This window comes from Uloborus diversus, chromosome 1 (genome assembly GCF_026930045.1).
Source record: "Uloborus diversus isolate 005 chromosome 1, Udiv.v.3.1, whole genome shotgun sequence".
Taxonomy (NCBI): domain Eukaryota; kingdom Metazoa; phylum Arthropoda; class Arachnida; order Araneae; family Uloboridae; genus Uloborus; species Uloborus diversus.
Genome location: NC_072731.1, coordinates 149,105,377 through 149,125,120, shown reverse-complemented (window position 1 = coordinate 149,125,120; position 19,744 = coordinate 149,105,377). Strand labels below are relative to the sequence as shown.

Here is a 19,744-nt window from a genome sequence, read left to right as displayed (position 1 = left end):
TTCCTAGAACTTGATTACTCTCCATAAAACCAAATTCCGAATCCAGTTTCACATCGAAGAGAGCCAAGGTGCCTCCATCTGGTGGGGAAACTGGACGTCAACGTTTTCGTGGTTAATGGCTTTTCACCGATGGATGTGCCACATGAAGGAATCCATATCAGCTTTTGCACTAGGTCTACAAATGTAGGAAAACCTATCAGCCCTATTACAAACGGGCCCCGCAGCCCTATTACAAACGGGCAAAAAGCAACAATTTTGTAATGACTATCTCAAACATTCAGCCGCATCTTGGTGTAACCGAATGCTCTACATTTACAAATTGAAAAAGCGTAGTCGCAATTTCGCTAGATACCGAAGCGACGTTTTGTAAAAAAGATAAAAAGCTTTTTTATACATCTTACAAGTCATTTAATTTAAAACTGATCAAATATTTCAATACAAAAACTTCAAGCAATATCGCAAAAAGATTTTTAACTCTAAGGCTTCAATTACGCATAATTGAGATATTATGACAATTTTTTTTAAAAAACTTGAAACAGACGGAAATTTTCGATTCTATTCATATAGAAGAAAGTGGAAAACTTCATTTGAACAATTTTTAATGTAAAATTGTTTCACAAAAGGATTAATAACTCCACACTGGTAGTTAAGTATACATTAGATTACAGCATAAAATATTGAACATTGATTTATAACCCGTTTTATCAGTTGCAAAAAATCAAGCAACAGAAATCTAACATAACGGATGCTGAGAAGATATTAGGCCAAATAACTCTGCATAATTTCGCAACTCATTATTGTTGTACAATGGTTCGGGTAAGTGACCTCAACCCAATATTCACCAGTATCAAAGTCAATCAGCGTTTTTCAAACGTGTTATTATTGAATATTTATTCATCACATGGTCTTGGACGGTCATGCATCTACCATTGATCATTTTCATTTGGTCATTTACTTCGTGATTAATACTAATCGTGAGGCACGAAATAAGCGCGACACTTCGGTTGCAAAACGCTTGACACATTTTACATTAAAAACGTGAACACTTTTCACACAGTAGTTCATGGGGTAGCTTTAATCCAAATTTTACAAGGAATGCAGATGAGCTGTCAATCATAGTTGCACGAACTTAAAAATAAATGAAATAAAATAAAATTATAACACTAATAATTATACCAATTCTGTATTAATATAAAAAAAATCATGTATAAAGCATTAAATTTTTAATAAAAAATGCAAAAACCGATTTCAGAATTTAAAGAGCATTTTTAAAATTATACTTTTCTTAATATTTTGAATTTAAAGAATTATCTTTCTCTCCAAATGACCTCAAAAATAACAAAGTTGCATTTTTATGAAGTATTAACGCTAAAATTATTTGCTCCTGAAAACTAGTCATTTTATTTTAAGGCATATTAACAAATTTCTAATTGAAAAAAATTTCCTGCACACCTTAACCATTTTAATATACATTCTTATTCTTTGAAAGTTAAGGAATAAGTAACTATACCACACGTAAAACCATCTTAAAAAAATAAGTTTTAGTAGTTGAATGATGTCACTAGAAAAATCAAATGCTAGAAAAAAGGCGCTTTTTGCGATGAAGTTGTTTCCTTCTGTTCAAAGTACTACCACAAAATACTTTTATTTTAAAAACCTTTAATTTTTAATTAATCATTTAAAACGTCATATTTCTAAAAGTAGACGTTTTATCATGTGGCGTCGCAAGCGAAGACTGAATCGGAGCGCGGGATTGTCTTTTCTGGCAAGGTACTATATCACCTTTTGGTGATTTTTCACTGTGAGTAATTATTAGCGGAACGATAATTGTTGGTTGAATGAAATATTCATTTGGACAAGTTTGGAAATGTCATGAAACTTTGTTCTGACAACGCTAGCGGCTTGTCCACTAGTAACGTCAGCAGCGAAAATGAAAATAGCGACTGAACGTCTTTTAAGATTAGTTTTTTAAGGAAGAAAATAAGTCAAAATTAAGAAAAATAAGTAACTCAGCGCATGTTTTGGACTATGCTCTTCCGGAAAAAATATCTATAAAAAATGGGATACAACTGAATTGTTTTTTTTTTTTTTTTTTTCAAAATAACACTTCATTTGTATTGATCGTCTTTTATCATTTATCATTAGTATCAGATTCTAATCATTTTATTGATTAGATGAAGTACAAAATTTCTTCTAAATCTAGTGGAAGACCCTTGCAAAGAAGGCCGTCACCAGTGTGGACTAAATAGTAACTGCGTAGTCGAAGGCGATTCCTTCCGCTGTGCATGCTCACAAGGGTATCAAGCCATTTACGAAGAAGCCATTGAAGCAAAGCGTACTACCTGCATAGGTAAAATTCATTTTTTCAATTAACTATTTATGAAAAAGCTCTGAATTTTCTACGTGATTGCGTCCAAATCATCCCAGAAATTACAATTGAATATAGCATTCGTTCTCTTGGCATTCCTCTCTTAAAGTATATTAAAACTGCTACGATAGAATAGGTTTTAAAACCTAAATATTACGTAATTTTTATTCTAGTTTTGTTTCCAAATGTTTATTGGCATGTTTAGGTTGCTTTTCCGTTAAATCTTTTGCATTTCAACCGTTTTCAAAACTGCGTTTTAGAACTTGAACAGAACACGGGTACTTTGGAGCACGTTCCTTTTGCTCCTATAATTTTTAAGAATTTGTAGCCCTGACTATCATGTTTTAGTTTTAGATATCTATTATAGAGGTCAAAGCAGAGCCAAATGTAAGGTGTTGCTGTAACCTCGTGCTTTGTCAACAACTGCTAACGCAGTATGTGCATTGTGCATGTCTCGTCTTTGATATCTCACGTTGTCTTACACTTCGTAGGAACAGTTTCGGCTTACAACACCTGTACAGTTAATAAGAGGTTGATCTATAAAAACTATCTGTACCTGAAGGTCATCTGTGTTTTGAAACAATAAATTCTATCATTGAACTAAATTTTAAAAAGACATGAGAAGTTTGTCGCTTACAGGATAAACTTTCAGGAATGTTAATAAGTTTTTTGAAAGTCGCCTTCTCCTCCCTCCCCAAAAAAGACAGATATTTATAACGATAAACATGAAAAAATAAAGAAAAGGATTTTTTTAGAGATAAAAATTAAGACACTAGTGAGTAAACTCGTTCATGCAAAGCCTTAGGGTGTGTTATGCAGTAAGTTACCACCCCTAAGCCAGAGCTAAGGTAGAACTACATGCAATATACCGACAGCCCGGTTATCCCATACAGAGACTGAAGTTTCGTCCTTGTTTGCACTCATTAGTCTGGAATAGGGGACAACCGAGCTGGTGGCAGATGTCATCTCATTGAAGATGAGAATTCCAAAAACTGGTAGCTAAAATAAATTTACCTCACCAGCAGGAGTCCGCAAAAAAGTATCTTGAACTGAATACAAAAGCAATTCCTTACTAAGCAGCGTAGGTTACCTGATACAATAAACTATATTATAAATTTCTTTTCCCTAGCTCGCTCTTCGTATGCTACTTCATATCTGCTTGAAACTGCTCATGAAATGTCTTTTCAATTTCCTCCTTGTTTCTAGACGTAAACGAATGTGCAATTGGAAGAGACAACTGTCACGCTCATGCAGAATGCATTAACATTCCCGGATCCTTTGCCTGTCGCTGTCAACCTGGATATCTTGGAGATGGGACTAACTGCGAGCGTAAGTATAAAACAGAATTGAAGAGGAATAAGGTATCATAACTTTATGGGATACGGTTTTTGCTTTCGGCAACAACGCTTTCTTGGTAACATCTTTCTTGGAAACAAATCTTTCTTGGTAACATCTTTCTTGGTAACAAGTCTTTTTTGGTAACATCTTTCTTGGTAACAAGTCTTTATTGGTAACAAGTCTTTATTAGTAGCAAGTCTTTATTAGTAGCAAGTCTTTATTAGTAACAAGTCTTTATTAGTAACAAGTCTTTATTGGTAACAAGTCTTTCTTGGAAACAAATCAATCTTGGTAACAAGTCTTTCGGTACAACGTCTTCCTTGGTAATGAACAGACTCATTGAATGGTCAAATACAACAAAGTAAGATAAGAATTTGCAATGGAAATTGTAATATTTGCTTCAAGTTTGAGCCTTACGACGGCCAATTTATTCCATTGTACAGCCGGTGCAGTGTAACTCAGTTTTGATTTCAATTGATGATATGCATACGTAACCATATCACCCATTTATGAAAATTCACTTATGTGACCACTTTCGGGATGTAAGTGGTAAAAACAGAAATTTATGGATTTAATTAGTACAGGTGGTGGGAGAAACTCTGACCTGCTTTGGGCAAGAGATGGCACTAGTAGCCCTGGTAGGTATTGCTGCACTGCGTGATTTAGAACAACTTTTCAAAGAAATCCAACCTATGGTTAGAACACTATACGCGCTTCAGTAAAAACTTGAAAAAGCCATCTTGCATTCCTTTGCTTCTCATTGATTCAATTCATATTTTCAAAAACTTAAATACCGTTCAAGGTTTTGATTCGCTATTTTTATTATGTGGCTTTATTTTCTCATTTTAAAGGGCGTGGTTCTAATAGCTTCAAAATTAGAACTTGTTTTTTAATGAAATTTCGCTCTTTACCACATTAGATATACTCAACAATAGAGGCGTCTTATCTATCGTTCCTAATTACATAACTACCAAAGCCATAAGCGTTTAAGGTATTAATTACCTGAAGTAGAGAAAGATAGTTGCTTGCCAATTGAGCTGAGGAAAGAAAATGATGACTACACAGAAGACAGCGCCGTGTGGATTATGGTTATACGTAATGAAATCACCGATGAACTTGCAAAGAAATTCCCAACTTCCTTCCGTAAATACGGGCTACTTTGGTCATGGGGGGTGCTTCTTTGGCCCAAATTGAAAAAACGAGATAATATAAAATGAACATTCTGTGCTAACTTTTAGGAAGCATCTTTAATTTTTTTTTTTAAGTTCCCGCTAGGGAGCAGCATCAAACATGCAGTTAGGTATAACAAACAGTTTCATAAAAAGCTCTCCACGGGGAGCGCTAGTGGTGGTTTTGTTCACTTTGCTATCACGAGTTTTTACATTTTCTTAAACTTGTACATGTGGAAACAGTTCAACATCTGCTGAGAGTTTTAGTAGCTGTTTATAAACATTATTTAATACTTTATGCAAGTTGCAATTCATATTTCTGTAAGGTTTTTATTTAAAAAATTCACCGTAACAACAGCTCTCCTCGCCTCAAAATTACGACCTACTTTGGTCCAGCGTAAAAGCTTGAAAAAATCCGTCAGAGGGACTTGGAAAAGAAAACTAAAGTTAATAGTAAAATTCTGAACAGGAGAAGCATAAGAAAAAAGTGGGAACTCTCATCAACGGATAAAGAGTATGATTACAGCCTCAACTCTTCAACCCGCAGTGACATGATTTCTATACGGAAGATAAATAGGTACTTCAAGTTGGTGATAGTCCCGAAGAAGTCTACATCTACATCTAAAATAATTTCAAAAATTTGATGAAAAGTTCATGGCTTTTTTTTTCTTGTTGAAAGAATGGGCTGAAGTTTCCAGGGATAGCTGTTGATGTGAGAGAAGAAGGAGCTGTTGTCGAGTAAATGGAACATACCAGCAAGTTTTGAAAGTAACCGACAGTTAAGAATTCTTTGTTCTGCAAATGGTGTTTTCTATTAATAAAATTCTTCAACTTCCAAAACTAATGAAAGTATGACTGTTCTCTGTCGGTAATTTGTGAGACAGTAACTAGGCCTACACACACATTATTATTATTATTTTAATTTCCTTAAAACCAATGTGTCAATGTGACTCAAACGGCATGTGAAATGTTTTTTCTTTCAAATAAATAGGTTTTCGAATCAACACAAGTTTTTCTTTTGCCCTAGTTAGTTAAACTGATTTTAATAGGGAAAACCATATTAACCCAAACACAAGGGTAAAATTGGACCAAATAAAAATTATTGAAAAGGGTAATAACACTTAAAAAAACAGGATCACTATTCAAAAATTTAATGAAGTCCTCTTGAGGTGTAAAAAAGGTTACCACGGCAGCATAGAAATAGGGATAGTAACAAAATTATTGGGAAAAAATGAAAAGTTCTGAAATGCGGACCAAAGTAGCCCGTATTCATGGTACCATAAGTTCATTAAATGCCATAGTTGGTGGATCTTTACGGTTGAAAATATTTTAGCACTGCAATAGATAATTTTATTTCGGCTAAATACAGCAAACACTGCGCTTTCTCCTGCGAATTTGCCATTTTCTTCTTTTAGCTTAATTGGTTAGCAATAGCACCCTCTACTTCAGGCAATCAACATCAAAGAAAATTTCAGTTTTTTATTCTTTCGCGGCGAACTACGTTTCATTTCGCCTGCTAGTATTTTAATTATTAAAGTTGAAAATGGCGAATATCTTTCCACCATTTTTGGACACCGTGCATTATTCTGCTGCACCGTGTTGCTGCATTTACACGAACATTATTTTTAATTCTCGTTGTTTCAATGATAAACCCAGTTATGTATATTTTATTGTCATATCTTTGATAATTCTCGAAGAGAACTATGAATAAATACGTAAAATCATGTATATTTCGATAGGTAAACGTACATGCTCAGATTTGAATTGTGATCCAAATGCTGATTGCGTAGAAAGGCTACAAGGACCACATTGCCAATGCAGGCCGGGATACGTAGGCGATGGCCTCTCGTGTCAAGAGGGCGAAGAAGACGATTGTTCTGTCATAAACTATTGCGACCATCGGGCAGAGTGCATCTTCGTGGAAGCAAGACAGAGGCACGAATGCCGCTGCAGATCGGGATACACAGGTAAAAGATTCATCTAAATACTTTCCTTTCCACCTTGGTATGAACTTATTGGCAGAACTCCGTTTTAAGGCCGCAAAAGACTTTTTTTTAACTATATGAGAAATTTGGTTGCTTTAAAAAACGTGATATCAAACTCAGTCCGGATCTAATCGCAAATGATACACTTGTTTCAGGCCCGTGTCCAGGATTTCAAAAAGGGAGGGGTTCAAACTTTTTTCCTTAAAACTTACATTCTCAAATTAAAGTAACTAAGCATGTTGAATACCAATTTTAGTTCGATAAGTAGACCTTTTTTTTTAAATATTTTATGTTTTTTTAAATGAAATCTTTTTTTTTTTCAGGAATTTAATTAAAATATAAATTTGATACCAAACAACTGATTCTTCTGATATATGAAACGACAAATTCATCCAGTAAACACCAAAGGCTTATCCAAAGGGAAGGATTTGAGGATACAGTCGAGTCCTGACTTACGCGAGGGATGCGTTCCAAGATTCCTCGCGTAAGTCGAAATTTCGCGTTGTGGAAAAACGTATGCATACAAATTTTTTAAAGCATATCAAATACTTTAAGACACTTACAAACAGCCCTCAAACTAAAACTTTAGATGAAAGAGACACAAAGGTGCCATTATATTTCATCAACTTTTATATTTAGAATGAAAAAAATAAATAAATGAAAGAAGCTGAGAGTGGTTATTTGATGCACTAGACTAGTTTGGTGTGTGAACTTTCACTGTCAGTGATGCTTACAGGGATGCGATAACATTCACGAAATCTATGTTTAGTAGCCAATAACGAAGCTGATACTTCCTTCCAAAAAAATCGTGTTGTGGGCGAGAAATTCGCGTCAGCTCTAAAATTCGTTATTCTTGAAAATTTCGCGTTATAGCCATTTCGCGTAAGTCGAATCGCATTGTAGCGGGAGTCGACTGCATATCCTTTTCCGAAACCCAAAATACTTTTCCTTTTTGACCATAAAAAAACCTAATAGTAAGCAAAGTAACCATTTCCCGTGCCCCTCTATTTTTTTTCTTCTTTTGATTACATCATTGTCTAATACTCTCTTTAAATAAGTTTCCCCTGCATGCTCAGCATTGCCAGACTTTTCAGCCATTCCTTCATCTTTATTTTTTTTTTTAAACACACTCTGTCGCAAAAAAATATATGCACCCAGAAGAAATTGAGCTACACTCACGAAACTTGGCAGACATGTAGTGTATAAAGAGATAAGAAGATGATTAAAAATTCAGAATAAAAAATAACTTCATTAAGCAGTTACAGCATGCAAAAGGTTACAAATCAGTTAATAGTAAAACCACCTCTAGCAGCTATACAAGCCGAAACACGGCGTGGCATCGAATCAATTAGGTCACTTATGAACAACTGCGGAAGATCATGCCATAATTTTTGCAACTGTGTCGTTAATTCCCCTGTATCCCGGGATGGCTGCAGTTGCCTTCCAGCAAGTCTCAGACATGCTTTGTTGGCGAAAGGTCTGGTGAACTGGCAGGCCATGGGAGTACGTCATATCCCTGAAGATAATGTTGAGCGAATCGAGCAGTATGTGGACGAGCATTATCCTGCTGATAAATGGCGCCAGGGCGACTTGATAGTATGGGCAGAACAATCGGCGTTAAAATGCTGTCCACGTATCTGCGAGCTGTCAAAGTGCCATGGAAAAAAACCAGAGGTGATCGTGTGTCCCAAGAAATCGCTCCCCACACTGTCACACCTTGTCAAATAGCTGTATCCCGCTCGACAACAAATGCCGGATCGAAGCGCTGGCCGTTGCACCTCCACACACGTGTACGGTGATTATCAGCACTGAGACTGAATCGGGATTCATCGCTGAAGATCACACGCCTCCAGTCTGTTACGCTCCAAGCTGCCCGAGGTCGGCAAAAATCCAGTCGACACTGCCTGTAATGTGGAGTCACTGGCAAGCGTCTTAATGGAAGTGGGCTCCAAGCCAATTTCGGCCAGTCGTCTCTTAATGGTTTCCTTTGATTTCACCGGATGCCTGGAAGGAGGTAAGTGGCGTTAAATCGATGCTGGCGACGTAATCGGCGCCGGCGTGGCCGCTCTTTTGATTGCGCGATCCTCGCGTTCAATTGTGTTCCTGGTACGCCCTGACCCTCCGCGACGGTAGACGATCCTTCCGTGATCTACTGTTGCCAACACCAAGCAACTACCATATCACTCCGTCCGAGGTGGCAGCCGATACTCCTGTTTGACCAACCTCCTTCTCTGAGGACTATTATACGGCCCTTATCAAACTCCGTCAGCTGTTCATACTGCCGCCGGTTACGTTTTAGAGGCATCTTAAGTCACAATACAATCTACTGAAGTCAACAATTTCGACTGAATAGCCCTACGGCACAAGTACTCATGCTTTTAAACTCTCCCACCTGTGCAACTCACATGTTCGTAGCGCGCTTAGCCTTGTTTCATTGGAGCTGAAATTTTATTCATTTGTATATCGGCTATCAAACTGCATTTGTGCCAAGTTTCATGATTGTGGCTCTAATTCCTCTAGGTGCATATATTTTTTTGCGACAGAGTGTATTTAGCGATGAAGGTGCTTGAGAATCCTACAATTCAGGAAAATGTTTATTGTTAAAGATGGGTAAATATTAAAGAGGTTGAACACTGTATTAGAGTATTAACTCTAAAATTAATTAAAACTTAAAAGACATTTTGAAAATCATTTAATGTTTCATTGTTTTGTTTTTCCTAATGGGAGGGGTTTAACCCCTAAAACCCTCCCCTTGGACACGGCTCTGACTTGTTTTGGTCATAAAGTTACAGTGTTTTTCAATGCTGATATGTTATCAGTAGTTAAACGTGTTCTGGTATATTCGGATTACACTTCGGGATTTTGAATGCACGAATTAACTTCGATTTTGCTTTCGACTCGATCCTGTGACAAATTTGACATTGAATTGGAGTCTGAAACGACTGGGGAAGAAGCTCGACCAGTAAGGAAATCTCTCCCGGAATGTTTTCGATTTCAAATTATCTTCACAATTTGTGATGTGGATTTAAATATTGATACCTCCCGTAAATGTTTTTTCGTTGGAATTATTTAAAACTATTTTTTTTTTGTCTTGGCAGAAATATTGAAGCATATAAAATTCATCTTTTGATGCCAAGATAATATTCCCCTTTTGGAAGTAGCTTAGGTTGCTGATCTGTACTCATTTTCCTGAGTGACAGCAGCGTCACCATCAGTAGTCATAACGTAAACATATCAAGCTAGCTTTGAAAAACGGGTATGGCTCCTGTATCTTGTGGTTTGTGGATACCTGGTTATCAGAATTGGATGACATCAAACCATTTCGGCTGAGTACTACAACATGAGAGCACCAAATTTGGAAAAAAATGTAGAAAGTTTCACTTTTATTGAAAATTCTTGTTCAAAAGAAGACATAAATACTTGGAATTAAATACAACTTAGAAATGGTAGTTCAAAAACATCGAAATTACGTCTTCACATCTCCAAGACATGGTTTTTTGGTTACATATTGTAACGGATCCGGCGCGACTTCCAACTTTCTTGAAAGGACGACACAGTTCTTGATTAAAAACACAGAGAATTTATTTACACTATGTACAGGAAAGATCGTCAACAACTGCTAAATTAATCATCAGCAATTAAGCAAATATCACACCACACCGTGAACTCAACGGTTACACACGTATTTACTTCCAAATGCGAAAAACAACACAGCGAAATGCCTCGCAATAAACAGAGCTAATACACTCTCAGAACAAATTCTCAATCGAAACTAACTTTTTATCACGCGGGACGCTTTTATAAACATCGAAAGAAATCTCTCAAATATTCCACAAGATTCCAAACACTTCTCGAAAATAGTAGACCGTTATCAAGTTTTATCAATGAACAAAAAAGAAATAGGGGATCGTATACTTTAGCCGAATGTATAGGGGTTGTATATTCATTACGGGAAACTATTTACAGGTTACGTTACTACAATAATTACTATTTACAGAATTTGTAACAATATATTTCGAGTTCGTCTACTTGGTTACTCTGGACCCGTTTATGAACTCACGTCCAATATGATAGATAGTACAATGCTGGCACATAGTATAAGACATAATTAACAGCACGGAAAGGAAATTACTACCAGGGCAAAGGGCGGGAATCGAACCCACCATTGAGATTATTAGAATGACGCGCTTCCGAGACCCCACACCCACATATCCAAATTATCTTCAAAAATCATTAGTTTATTGAGTTATCCTTGAAGTTTGAAGTATATACAGTGTGAAAAAAAAACTGAATTGTAGTTACCTACTTTTCAGTATTCACACCACACGAAATAGTATTAGGCGCGTTTTGCAATGAAGTTTTAAAAAAAAATTGAATTTAATTCGCGACAGTGAACTTAAAAACGTATTAAACCTACTTTCTAAATGTACTGAATCGTCTTTTGTCGTTTCGTGCTTTTCAGTCTAAATTAGTTTACCATTTTCTCATTCTCAATTCCGACGGAATGAAATCTTTTCTTTTAAATCGATGCTTTGATTACCTCGAGTCACTGGCTAGGGTGGATAGAGCTTCTGGATTTGCAGGAAGTCATAGAAGTCGCAAATGCCTGAGACTACTGGTTTTTGAAGAAAACGTAGTGGAACGACTATTAACTTTTCGCGGAATTCGGATCAATCAAGATTAATTCAAATTATTATGGAACACTTCCGATTAGGAGGAATGACTTTTATACAAGTGAATAGGGAAGCCAATGTATTAATTTGCTCAATTGTAATAAAAACGTACCAAAACAGCTCCAGACCAATCGCAGTAATAGGAATGCAGATCTACTTTCGATTCTAAGTGAAAGAGGGGTATGTCAGGAACTTCACGCTGTATTTGTCACCCCCAAACCAATTTAATACAAAAGAAAATATTACACTGTATTGATAGTAAAAAAAAAGCCTTGGGTTCCCTGAAGGATCCTCTTCTTTTTCTCCACGCAGCCACAGGATGGGAGTCCACGTCAGCAATATTAAGAAAGCAGAAATCTGGAGCTCTCAAGTTGCTACAGGAAAACAGCAAATTGCTTTCTCTAATCTCACAGTTGAATAGTTCCAGCTTGATCCAGAAAAGGTCATTCAGATTGCAGAAATGTTTCTGAAACATCTTTGTGGTTGGGCAAGACTTAATTCTCAAGACACCAGACGGGGGTAGGGGATACCATACAATCGCAGTAATAATTAAGTAACCAAAACTCGTTCTTTTGAAATTTAAAACTTTGCAGCCCTTCCACCCACAAGTGCAGCAACTTTACAGCATTAACCGTGTGTTTATCCTCAAGTACAATAGTGGCTGAAGAAAAACATTCATCCTATTGAATTGGGGATGTGTTACGAAAGAAAGTGGACTGTGCACAATGCTTTCGTCACTTCCGGTTTTTTCGTTTGTCCCCTTCTTATTCTTTACTTAATGTTTTGTGACTACAATATAAACCGCAATTATGTGAGACTGTGATCTCAGGGGCCAATGAAAACGCAGATCTTTAATGTTCCAAGTTTTGCATGCGCTGTTTAGGTGAAACACGTGAAAATTCAGTGTCTGTGCACAGTTTCGAAGATGAAGATGATGACGATGTTGAATGATGATGCTTATTTTTCTTCCTAGATTTTTACTGATATTACTATCTTCTCTTTATATATTTTTACATGTTTTTCAATAAGATATTATATACCAGTTTTTAAAGTACTAAATGTACTAAAGTAATTAAAGTACTAAATATTCTACAATTTTCTTGAAAATTCTTTAAAGGTCACTTTTTCCCCCTTATCATATTCTCACTCCAAAGCTAGAGATAGCAAGATTTCAGAAATGGAATAAAAGCTACTTGGTTATTCAGTAAATGGAATTTATCAATCATTTTGCAGTTAATATTTTAGAAAGAATACCATAACAAAATCTTTATTTCAGAAGCTTGTTTGTTTTGCTGCTTATTACGTAGAAAATAGAAATATTAGCTTTTGGCTATTTTAGCTTTTTTCAACTGTTTGAACTTTTTTATTGGTTATTTTAGGGTACATACCGAAACAGTATTACTTTTAGAGCATACAGTTTTTTAGAACTGAAAAATCTTCATTTTTTCCCGAGTTATAAGGAAAAATAAAACTTCTGGCGGCCATCTTTGATCCGCCATTTTGGACGGAAGCTCACATGGGAACTTAGTGAACTTTTTAGGATTTACTCTACATGCTATGAGGCACTAATTTTGAAAATATTTCTTAATTATGAATTTGTGGTGCAAAAAATCTTAAATTTACTGGGCTAATATAGTAACTCGCTCATTAGGTCTCAAATTAATTTTTATGGTTACTTTTTTTGCAACCTCGATACTTTTTTCGATTGTCCTGAACCACTTGAAGAAGACACCGTCTCTGCTCTTCGTCTTTAGTAATAGTCTTAGCAAACGTTTCGATAAGGGCCACGCCACCCTTCGCATTGACGTTTACAACTATCAGTTTCTCAGCTAGATCGAAGCGAATGGTAGGTATCTTGAAGTTCCCAATGCTCAGGACCAACTTGCTGGAACTCCCTGTCAATACATAATAGGCTGAAAAACATGTTAGTGTTTTTCGTCACAAAACTGGACAATGTCTTAGTCATCAATTCCTGAATATCCTCCTTTTGCAATTTTGAGCGCTTTAGTAGTTCATCCGTCTCGTTCATGAAGAGCTTTGACCATCTCTCGCTTTTCTTCCACTGAAACATCCGAGTCAAAGAATGCGAGTGCTACGAGATGCTCGTTGAGATACCATAGATGCAGAACCAGTTTTTCAATAGCCACAGCTGATATTTCCGGGTTTTCCTCTTCATATGCTACAAGACGCTGAAGAAGTTCCTAATCATTTCTCGGTGCTTGTACAGAAAAGGGTGCTGTAAACCAAGCTCTCAGGTATTCTTTCACAATAAAGATACAGATGTTACGAATCCCTTCGCTTTCTCCTACTGCAAGTTTGAACTGGTTCCGAAACATCGACAACTTGGAAATTATACAGAATCTTCGACATCCATCTGGCACGTTGAAACGTTCCTGGGGCTCAGAAGCGTACACCAGGAAAAGGAGTTCCTCCCAGAAAAATTACAACAATCTCCATCATCTCCCTGTAATCTTCTCTTGCATGGGGCATCAGAAGTTGAATTTATGCAAATTCCATTACTGGTTGCACATTGTTCTGAATAGATACCAACACCTCAGTGTTTCTCATTCCAAGTTCAAAACTAGAATGATCTATTATTGACCATGACTGCTGAAATCGCTTGAAAAGCAGCAACGTAGGTCTATTGGACGAGAATGGTCATATGCATTGCGTGAATACCGCAGAAAGCGCAATTTCTGGAATGTGGTGCCGGCAAGCAAAATACAGAAGTTGCTTTCCCAGCTTTTGTTCCAAATTCGAACATGCTCCAATTTTAGTACCAGTATTACTGTATGTAGTATCGAAGCACATATCTCGTAAGAGCTCAGTAAGCTGCCATTTGTCTTACAATTCTCCAACGGCATTTTTCATAGCAATTCCTGTTCCCGATTCTAATTTAGGAACACCCAGCAGCTGATCATCAATGTTTGGTCCTGATACTAAAACTGGCAAGCGATCCTCCCTTGTTTTTCCGGATATATTTCGCATTAGTTTCCCGTCATCAAGGAGACTGTAGCCACAGATTGGAATTTTTTTTTTTTAAGTTGATAGCTAAATTCATTGCGAATAGTTTGCCCTTGTCTTCTTAACGGACGAGTGGCTAAGTGTAAAATCATCCACTTTTCGACCCATACTTTCTACTGTAGCAGCCTGAGCTTATAGATGCCTTTGCTATGCAAAAGTTATAACAAGGGAAGATACAATTACACGGCGGGATGGGGAAGAGAGTTATCTCATAGTGAGTTATTATTTTATTGACTGATTGGAGATTGTTTGCCGTGTAGAGACGAAGAAAAAAAAACATTTGAAATCATTCCCCTTTAAATGAAATGTTATTTCAGCTTATGGCATCATGCGCTATTCTCTATTTGTCCGAATTGCTGATTTTCAACAGATTTCAATCGTGTTGCGCCACCTCTAAATATTATTCTATTGAACTGAAAATTCGCCTACGCCATCTTTTTGAATAGTGTTAAAAAAAAAAAAATTCAGGGTAAGACCAGAGACATTCAAAAAAAAAAAAAAAAATTTTTTTTTGAAGCACCCTAATGTTATCTTAAATGGGAGGGGTGGGGTCATGACCTTTCCCTCTTGTTTCACTCTTGGTTACGGATGCTTTGGATACTAACTCCAGTCTTAGAGCAGGAATTAAAATAGAACAAGCAAGTCCAATCATTGGCTTAGCGAAAGCTGACCCAAAGACCCCAAGTCATGTGTCTCAACAACGACGAATAGTTGGCACGTTTTGCATGAAACAAGAGAAAGAAACCTGATTTTTTTTTCTAATGCTTTTCTCTAAAATCTGTCACGTGACTTGGGGTGTTGGCTTCACGAATGAAAGTCTTCACTCCCTCCATTTTATCTTTTCTCGGTCATTAAATTTCACATGGTAAATTTCGTGTAATACTTCTCGCTGGTATCATTTTTGATAATAATACGTAGGAGAAATTATAGTTATGTACTCTAAAATAACATTGTATTTTTATATTGGAATCTTTCTCCATTTTGCAAGGTAATGGTGTAGTTTGCGTGGAGGACTCTTGCGATATCGCAGACAATTGTAATCCAGATGGTAGCTGCTTATACGATGAAGTAGGAGAAGCGTACTATTGTGCCTGCAATGCTGGCTTCTCCGGAGATGGTTACGTGTGTCTTCCAGAAGGACAATTTTCTAGTTGTGACGTCATTAATAACTGTCATCCTGCTGCCCAGTGTGTGTTTGATTCCCAATCACAGAGGTATGACTTAATGTTAGCATTCTGTTTTGTGCATCAAAAAATATAATTTGATCTATAAAAAGGTCCTGTTGAGTGGTAACTGATTTACCCCTTGATAGTATTAACTTCATTTTTTAACAGCAAAACAGCGTCGATTTTCTTCTTATTTGGTGATATCTCAAAAGATCACCTTTTTGTAAAACAAGGATAAAACTTTTCATTGATTTTTTTTTTCATTTTTCTTTTTTCTTTCTTTTTTTTTTTTTTTTTTGACATAAAAACAGTTTTTTAAGTTTATCAGAAAACAAATGTAATCGATTAAAGCGGAAAAAAGGAGGAATATATTTTGGGCAATTTGTGCACTACGTTGAAACACAAAAAATACGTACCTGCTCAATTCATAAACGACTGTAACTACAGGTACCTGAAATAAGCCTACTCGTAGGAAGTAAAAATCGTTAAAAAAAATAAATGAATAAATTAATTAATAAAAAATTGATTTGTTACTGAAACTTTCTAAGTTTCGAAATCTTGAATAGCAGCTAGGTAATTACTCTGTACTTCTAAAAGTCATAATTTTTCATGCAGTCTAGTTTACCTTTTAAGATTTTCAATCATTCTCAGATTAAACACTATTTCCACTTCATGGATTGTCATAAGCATTTGTATAGGTATTTTTCGTAGCAGTTACTGTGATGCTATACTAATTAAGATGTGAGCTTTCTTGCTCTCGGTGACCATATTTTTGGAAAAAGAAAAGACGATAATAAGTTTTGAATAAAAAATTACTTTCTTAATAATGTGTGATTTCCGTTAATAGAAACTACAGATCAAATTGGAGTATTTTCTTAAAACTTTGATTTGTCAAGAAATAGAAATTTTTGCAATGGTTTTGAGTGTATTTATTCTTGGACGGTTTTATGATGAAAAAATGTCATGGTCGAACTTTACTTTAGCTGTAATGCAGTGCTGGACCGTCAATTTTTCCGAGCAGATGAATATCGAGAACCTGTTCCCTTGATCTATCTTTCTTCAAGTTTTTATATCGAGTTTCAAAGACAAAAACCCTCAGAAATAAGGTGCAATTGTCCTCCCCCCACCCAAGAAAATGCCAACCGTAGTAAGGGCCCCGAGCTTTCTCCTCCTTATATCCGTCACTGCTACTATAATGGTGAGGGGGAAATAAATAACGTATTTTTTTCTGTTAAACTTTGAAAGATAGTATTAAAAAAATAAAAAAAAAACTTTGAAGGTCTTAACAGAATTTCAAATTTTTATGTCAAAATAGTAATAATAATAATTATTATTATTATAAAGAAATTTTCAATGAATTTTACCATAAAAAACAATTTTTGTGTGACGATTTGAGCATTGGTCCTTTAACCAAATTAAAATGAGTCATGCGACTAATCTAACCTTCAACCAAGCATTTATACTAAGGCTACTATATAGTCTTATATAGTAGCTCTAATGAAGACGTTTGAGATTTCCTTACGTCAGGCCGTGGTCGGAGTGAGATCACTAAGCAATCTTCTTGATTGCTGAGAGAGAAAAAAAAAAGCTGTCCTCTTTCCACATTGTATACGTCAAAACGAGTGTGAACAACGTGCATTGCAATGCATAACAAAGCGATGACTTGACGACTGATCTGTTTCCTTTCGTCCCAGGTATCAATGTCGGTGTAACGCTGGCTACAGAGGCGATGGTCAGACTTGCACTCGAGCCGATGATGTGGGTTGCGATCGTGTCAACATATGCTCTCCCCATGCATTGTGTACCAGAGATGAATTTGTGGGGAGATACGTCTGCCGTTGTAATGAGGTAAGGTATGTTTTAATAAGTTTTTATCTGACTTTTAAAATAGATTGACAGATTTTCTGATCTTTTATTATTGATGTAAATAAAATCTTCTCTTACCACTGGGCAAGACGACCGGCAATTGCTCGGATATTGAGATAGTTTGACAGAATCGGCATTAAAATTTTATTGTTCGTTCTTGTTACAATGTTTTGCAACATTTTTCCTGAAAAAAAAATCCCATTGCTATAACCAATTAATATATGCAGCCAGTTTAATGACATTTGAAGCAGTGAGAAGCAAAGGAATGTAAGTGGCAAAATTAAAAATTTGGAGATAACCAGTACAAATAGTAGGGGAGCCTCTCCTCTGTCTTGAGACATGACTTAGAATTAGTAGCCCTGGTAGGTGCTGCTGTATAGCATGATTTATAAAAAACATTTAATGGAGCCTACCTAGAATGCTATCTTTAAACGCATTTTACTCAAAACTTGAAAATGTCCACTTACATCCCTTTGCGTTTCATTGCCTGATTTGGTCCTTTAAAGTCAAATAGAACTTAAGTTAATTTTTAAATTCAGATTGTTTTGTTTTTGATTGCATCTGATTTTTATTTTCGATCATCCATTTTATTCCAGGGGTATGAAGGGGACGGCCAGACGTGCACACCTGTTGACGAATGCAGTACAGCTGACAACTGTGACCCCAACGCACAGTGCCTGTACGACTCAGGCAGCCAGAGGTATCGTTGTCAGTGCTTGGCTGGGTTCAGAGGCACCGGAAGAATTGGTGGATGCAGTCCAGATCTTGATGCTTCATGTAATGTACGCAACACTTGCCACGAACAGGCTGTTTGTGCTTATGATTCGGTAGATTTGCGATACCGGTGTCAGTGTAACCCGGGATACAACGGCGATGGTTACAGGTGCGAAAAGGCTGAGATTCCCTGCAACGTCATAAACAGTTGTCATGTGAGAGCTGAATGTGTTTATGATTCAGGTTCTAGAGGATACAGGTAATTGATATTCATAACTAAAATGATATAGTTGCTTCTTCTTTTAATGAGGTCACTGCCATATGTTCATAAACACTGGAAAATCCTTAACATGTATGAAAAGTTGCAAAAAAGAAACGTAATTTTTATCTTGTTTGCCATTTACAACTTTCTCAAAAATTTCATCGTCCACCCGATTCAGACCTAGCTTATATACTAGGTGATCCGCAAGTAGTTGACCAAAAAAACAAGAATAAGCAAGTTACATATTCTGTATCTGATTGCTAAAACGAATTTCTAGCATTCCATGAAATGCTCCATTTTATTTATAGAACTTACTAAAGTTGTGTACGTGCGTGTGGGGGGGGGGGACGTGATCCCCAACCCATCTATGGATCCGCTCCTGGAACTGACCTGATGACATGACAATTAACCTTAGTTGTGGAAGTGTTCTGGATGCTCCCAGAGATGAAGCTTACTTCTTTTCACTTAGCTACGCGTCAGGATTGTCTTTTCTAACACCTGTTTTAAATCGTTGTCTATAGAACGCACTTTTGGCCTCTCTGGCCCCAAATGACGAAATGGATGATCTCCATCTATTCCATTCCCTTGGACGCATGCGGCACCAATCAGAAAGAGCATACTGGCAAGCAAGGGAACTTATGAACAAATACTGTACTTTTAATTTGTTTGTTCTTTAGTTGATTTTAATACTTGTATTTATTTGCAGGGTTCCCTTGAACTACGGGGTCTTGAAAACCCATATCGAGTTAACAGTAGGAATAAAATCAGGTCCTCTAAATGTGAAAAAATCAGTTTCTCATCAAAATTTATGCGCACCAGTTTCAATTTGTTTTTTCTACACCAGGTGGGGCAATGAATAAACAATTCGGCTACAAGTGAATCGGAATGGCAAAACCTATTTCTTACCCTTCTGGCAACGCAAAAAAAAATTTAAATTTTGTATCACGTGATATAGTCCAGTCAATGAGTGCTCAAAACAAAGGTGTAGCGTGTCGGATCGTTAAAAAAGTAGATCCGCGGATACGGTACGGATCCGGATCCGGATCATTAGTGTCAAGATCCGCGGATATGGATACGAATCTCATTTTTTTTTACCCAATTAAAACATCCAAGCGTAAAATTTGTTACGGAAGGTATTCCCGTCAGGATAATGGCAGTTTCTTCAAAAAATGTCGACTG

At 36.5% G+C, this 19,744-nt stretch overlaps 1 protein-coding gene across 1 annotated transcript in view; it reads left to right on the top strand.

Moving 5' to 3' along the window:
• Positions 1–19,744, top strand: part of LOC129222069 (nidogen-like) — a 96,698-nt gene that overhangs the window by 48,883 nt on the left and 28,071 nt on the right. Inside the window, exons 9-14 of the mRNA XM_054856501.1 lie at positions 2,204–2,350; positions 3,575–3,697; positions 6,615–6,842; positions 15,546–15,771; positions 17,418–17,571; positions 18,186–18,562. Of these exons, the coding sequence (XP_054712476.1) occupies positions 2,204–2,350; positions 3,575–3,697; positions 6,615–6,842; positions 15,546–15,771; positions 17,418–17,571; positions 18,186–18,562 (1,255 nt within the window). The remainder of the gene's footprint in view (positions 1–2,203; positions 2,351–3,574; positions 3,698–6,614; positions 6,843–15,545; positions 15,772–17,417; positions 17,572–18,185; positions 18,563–19,744) is intronic.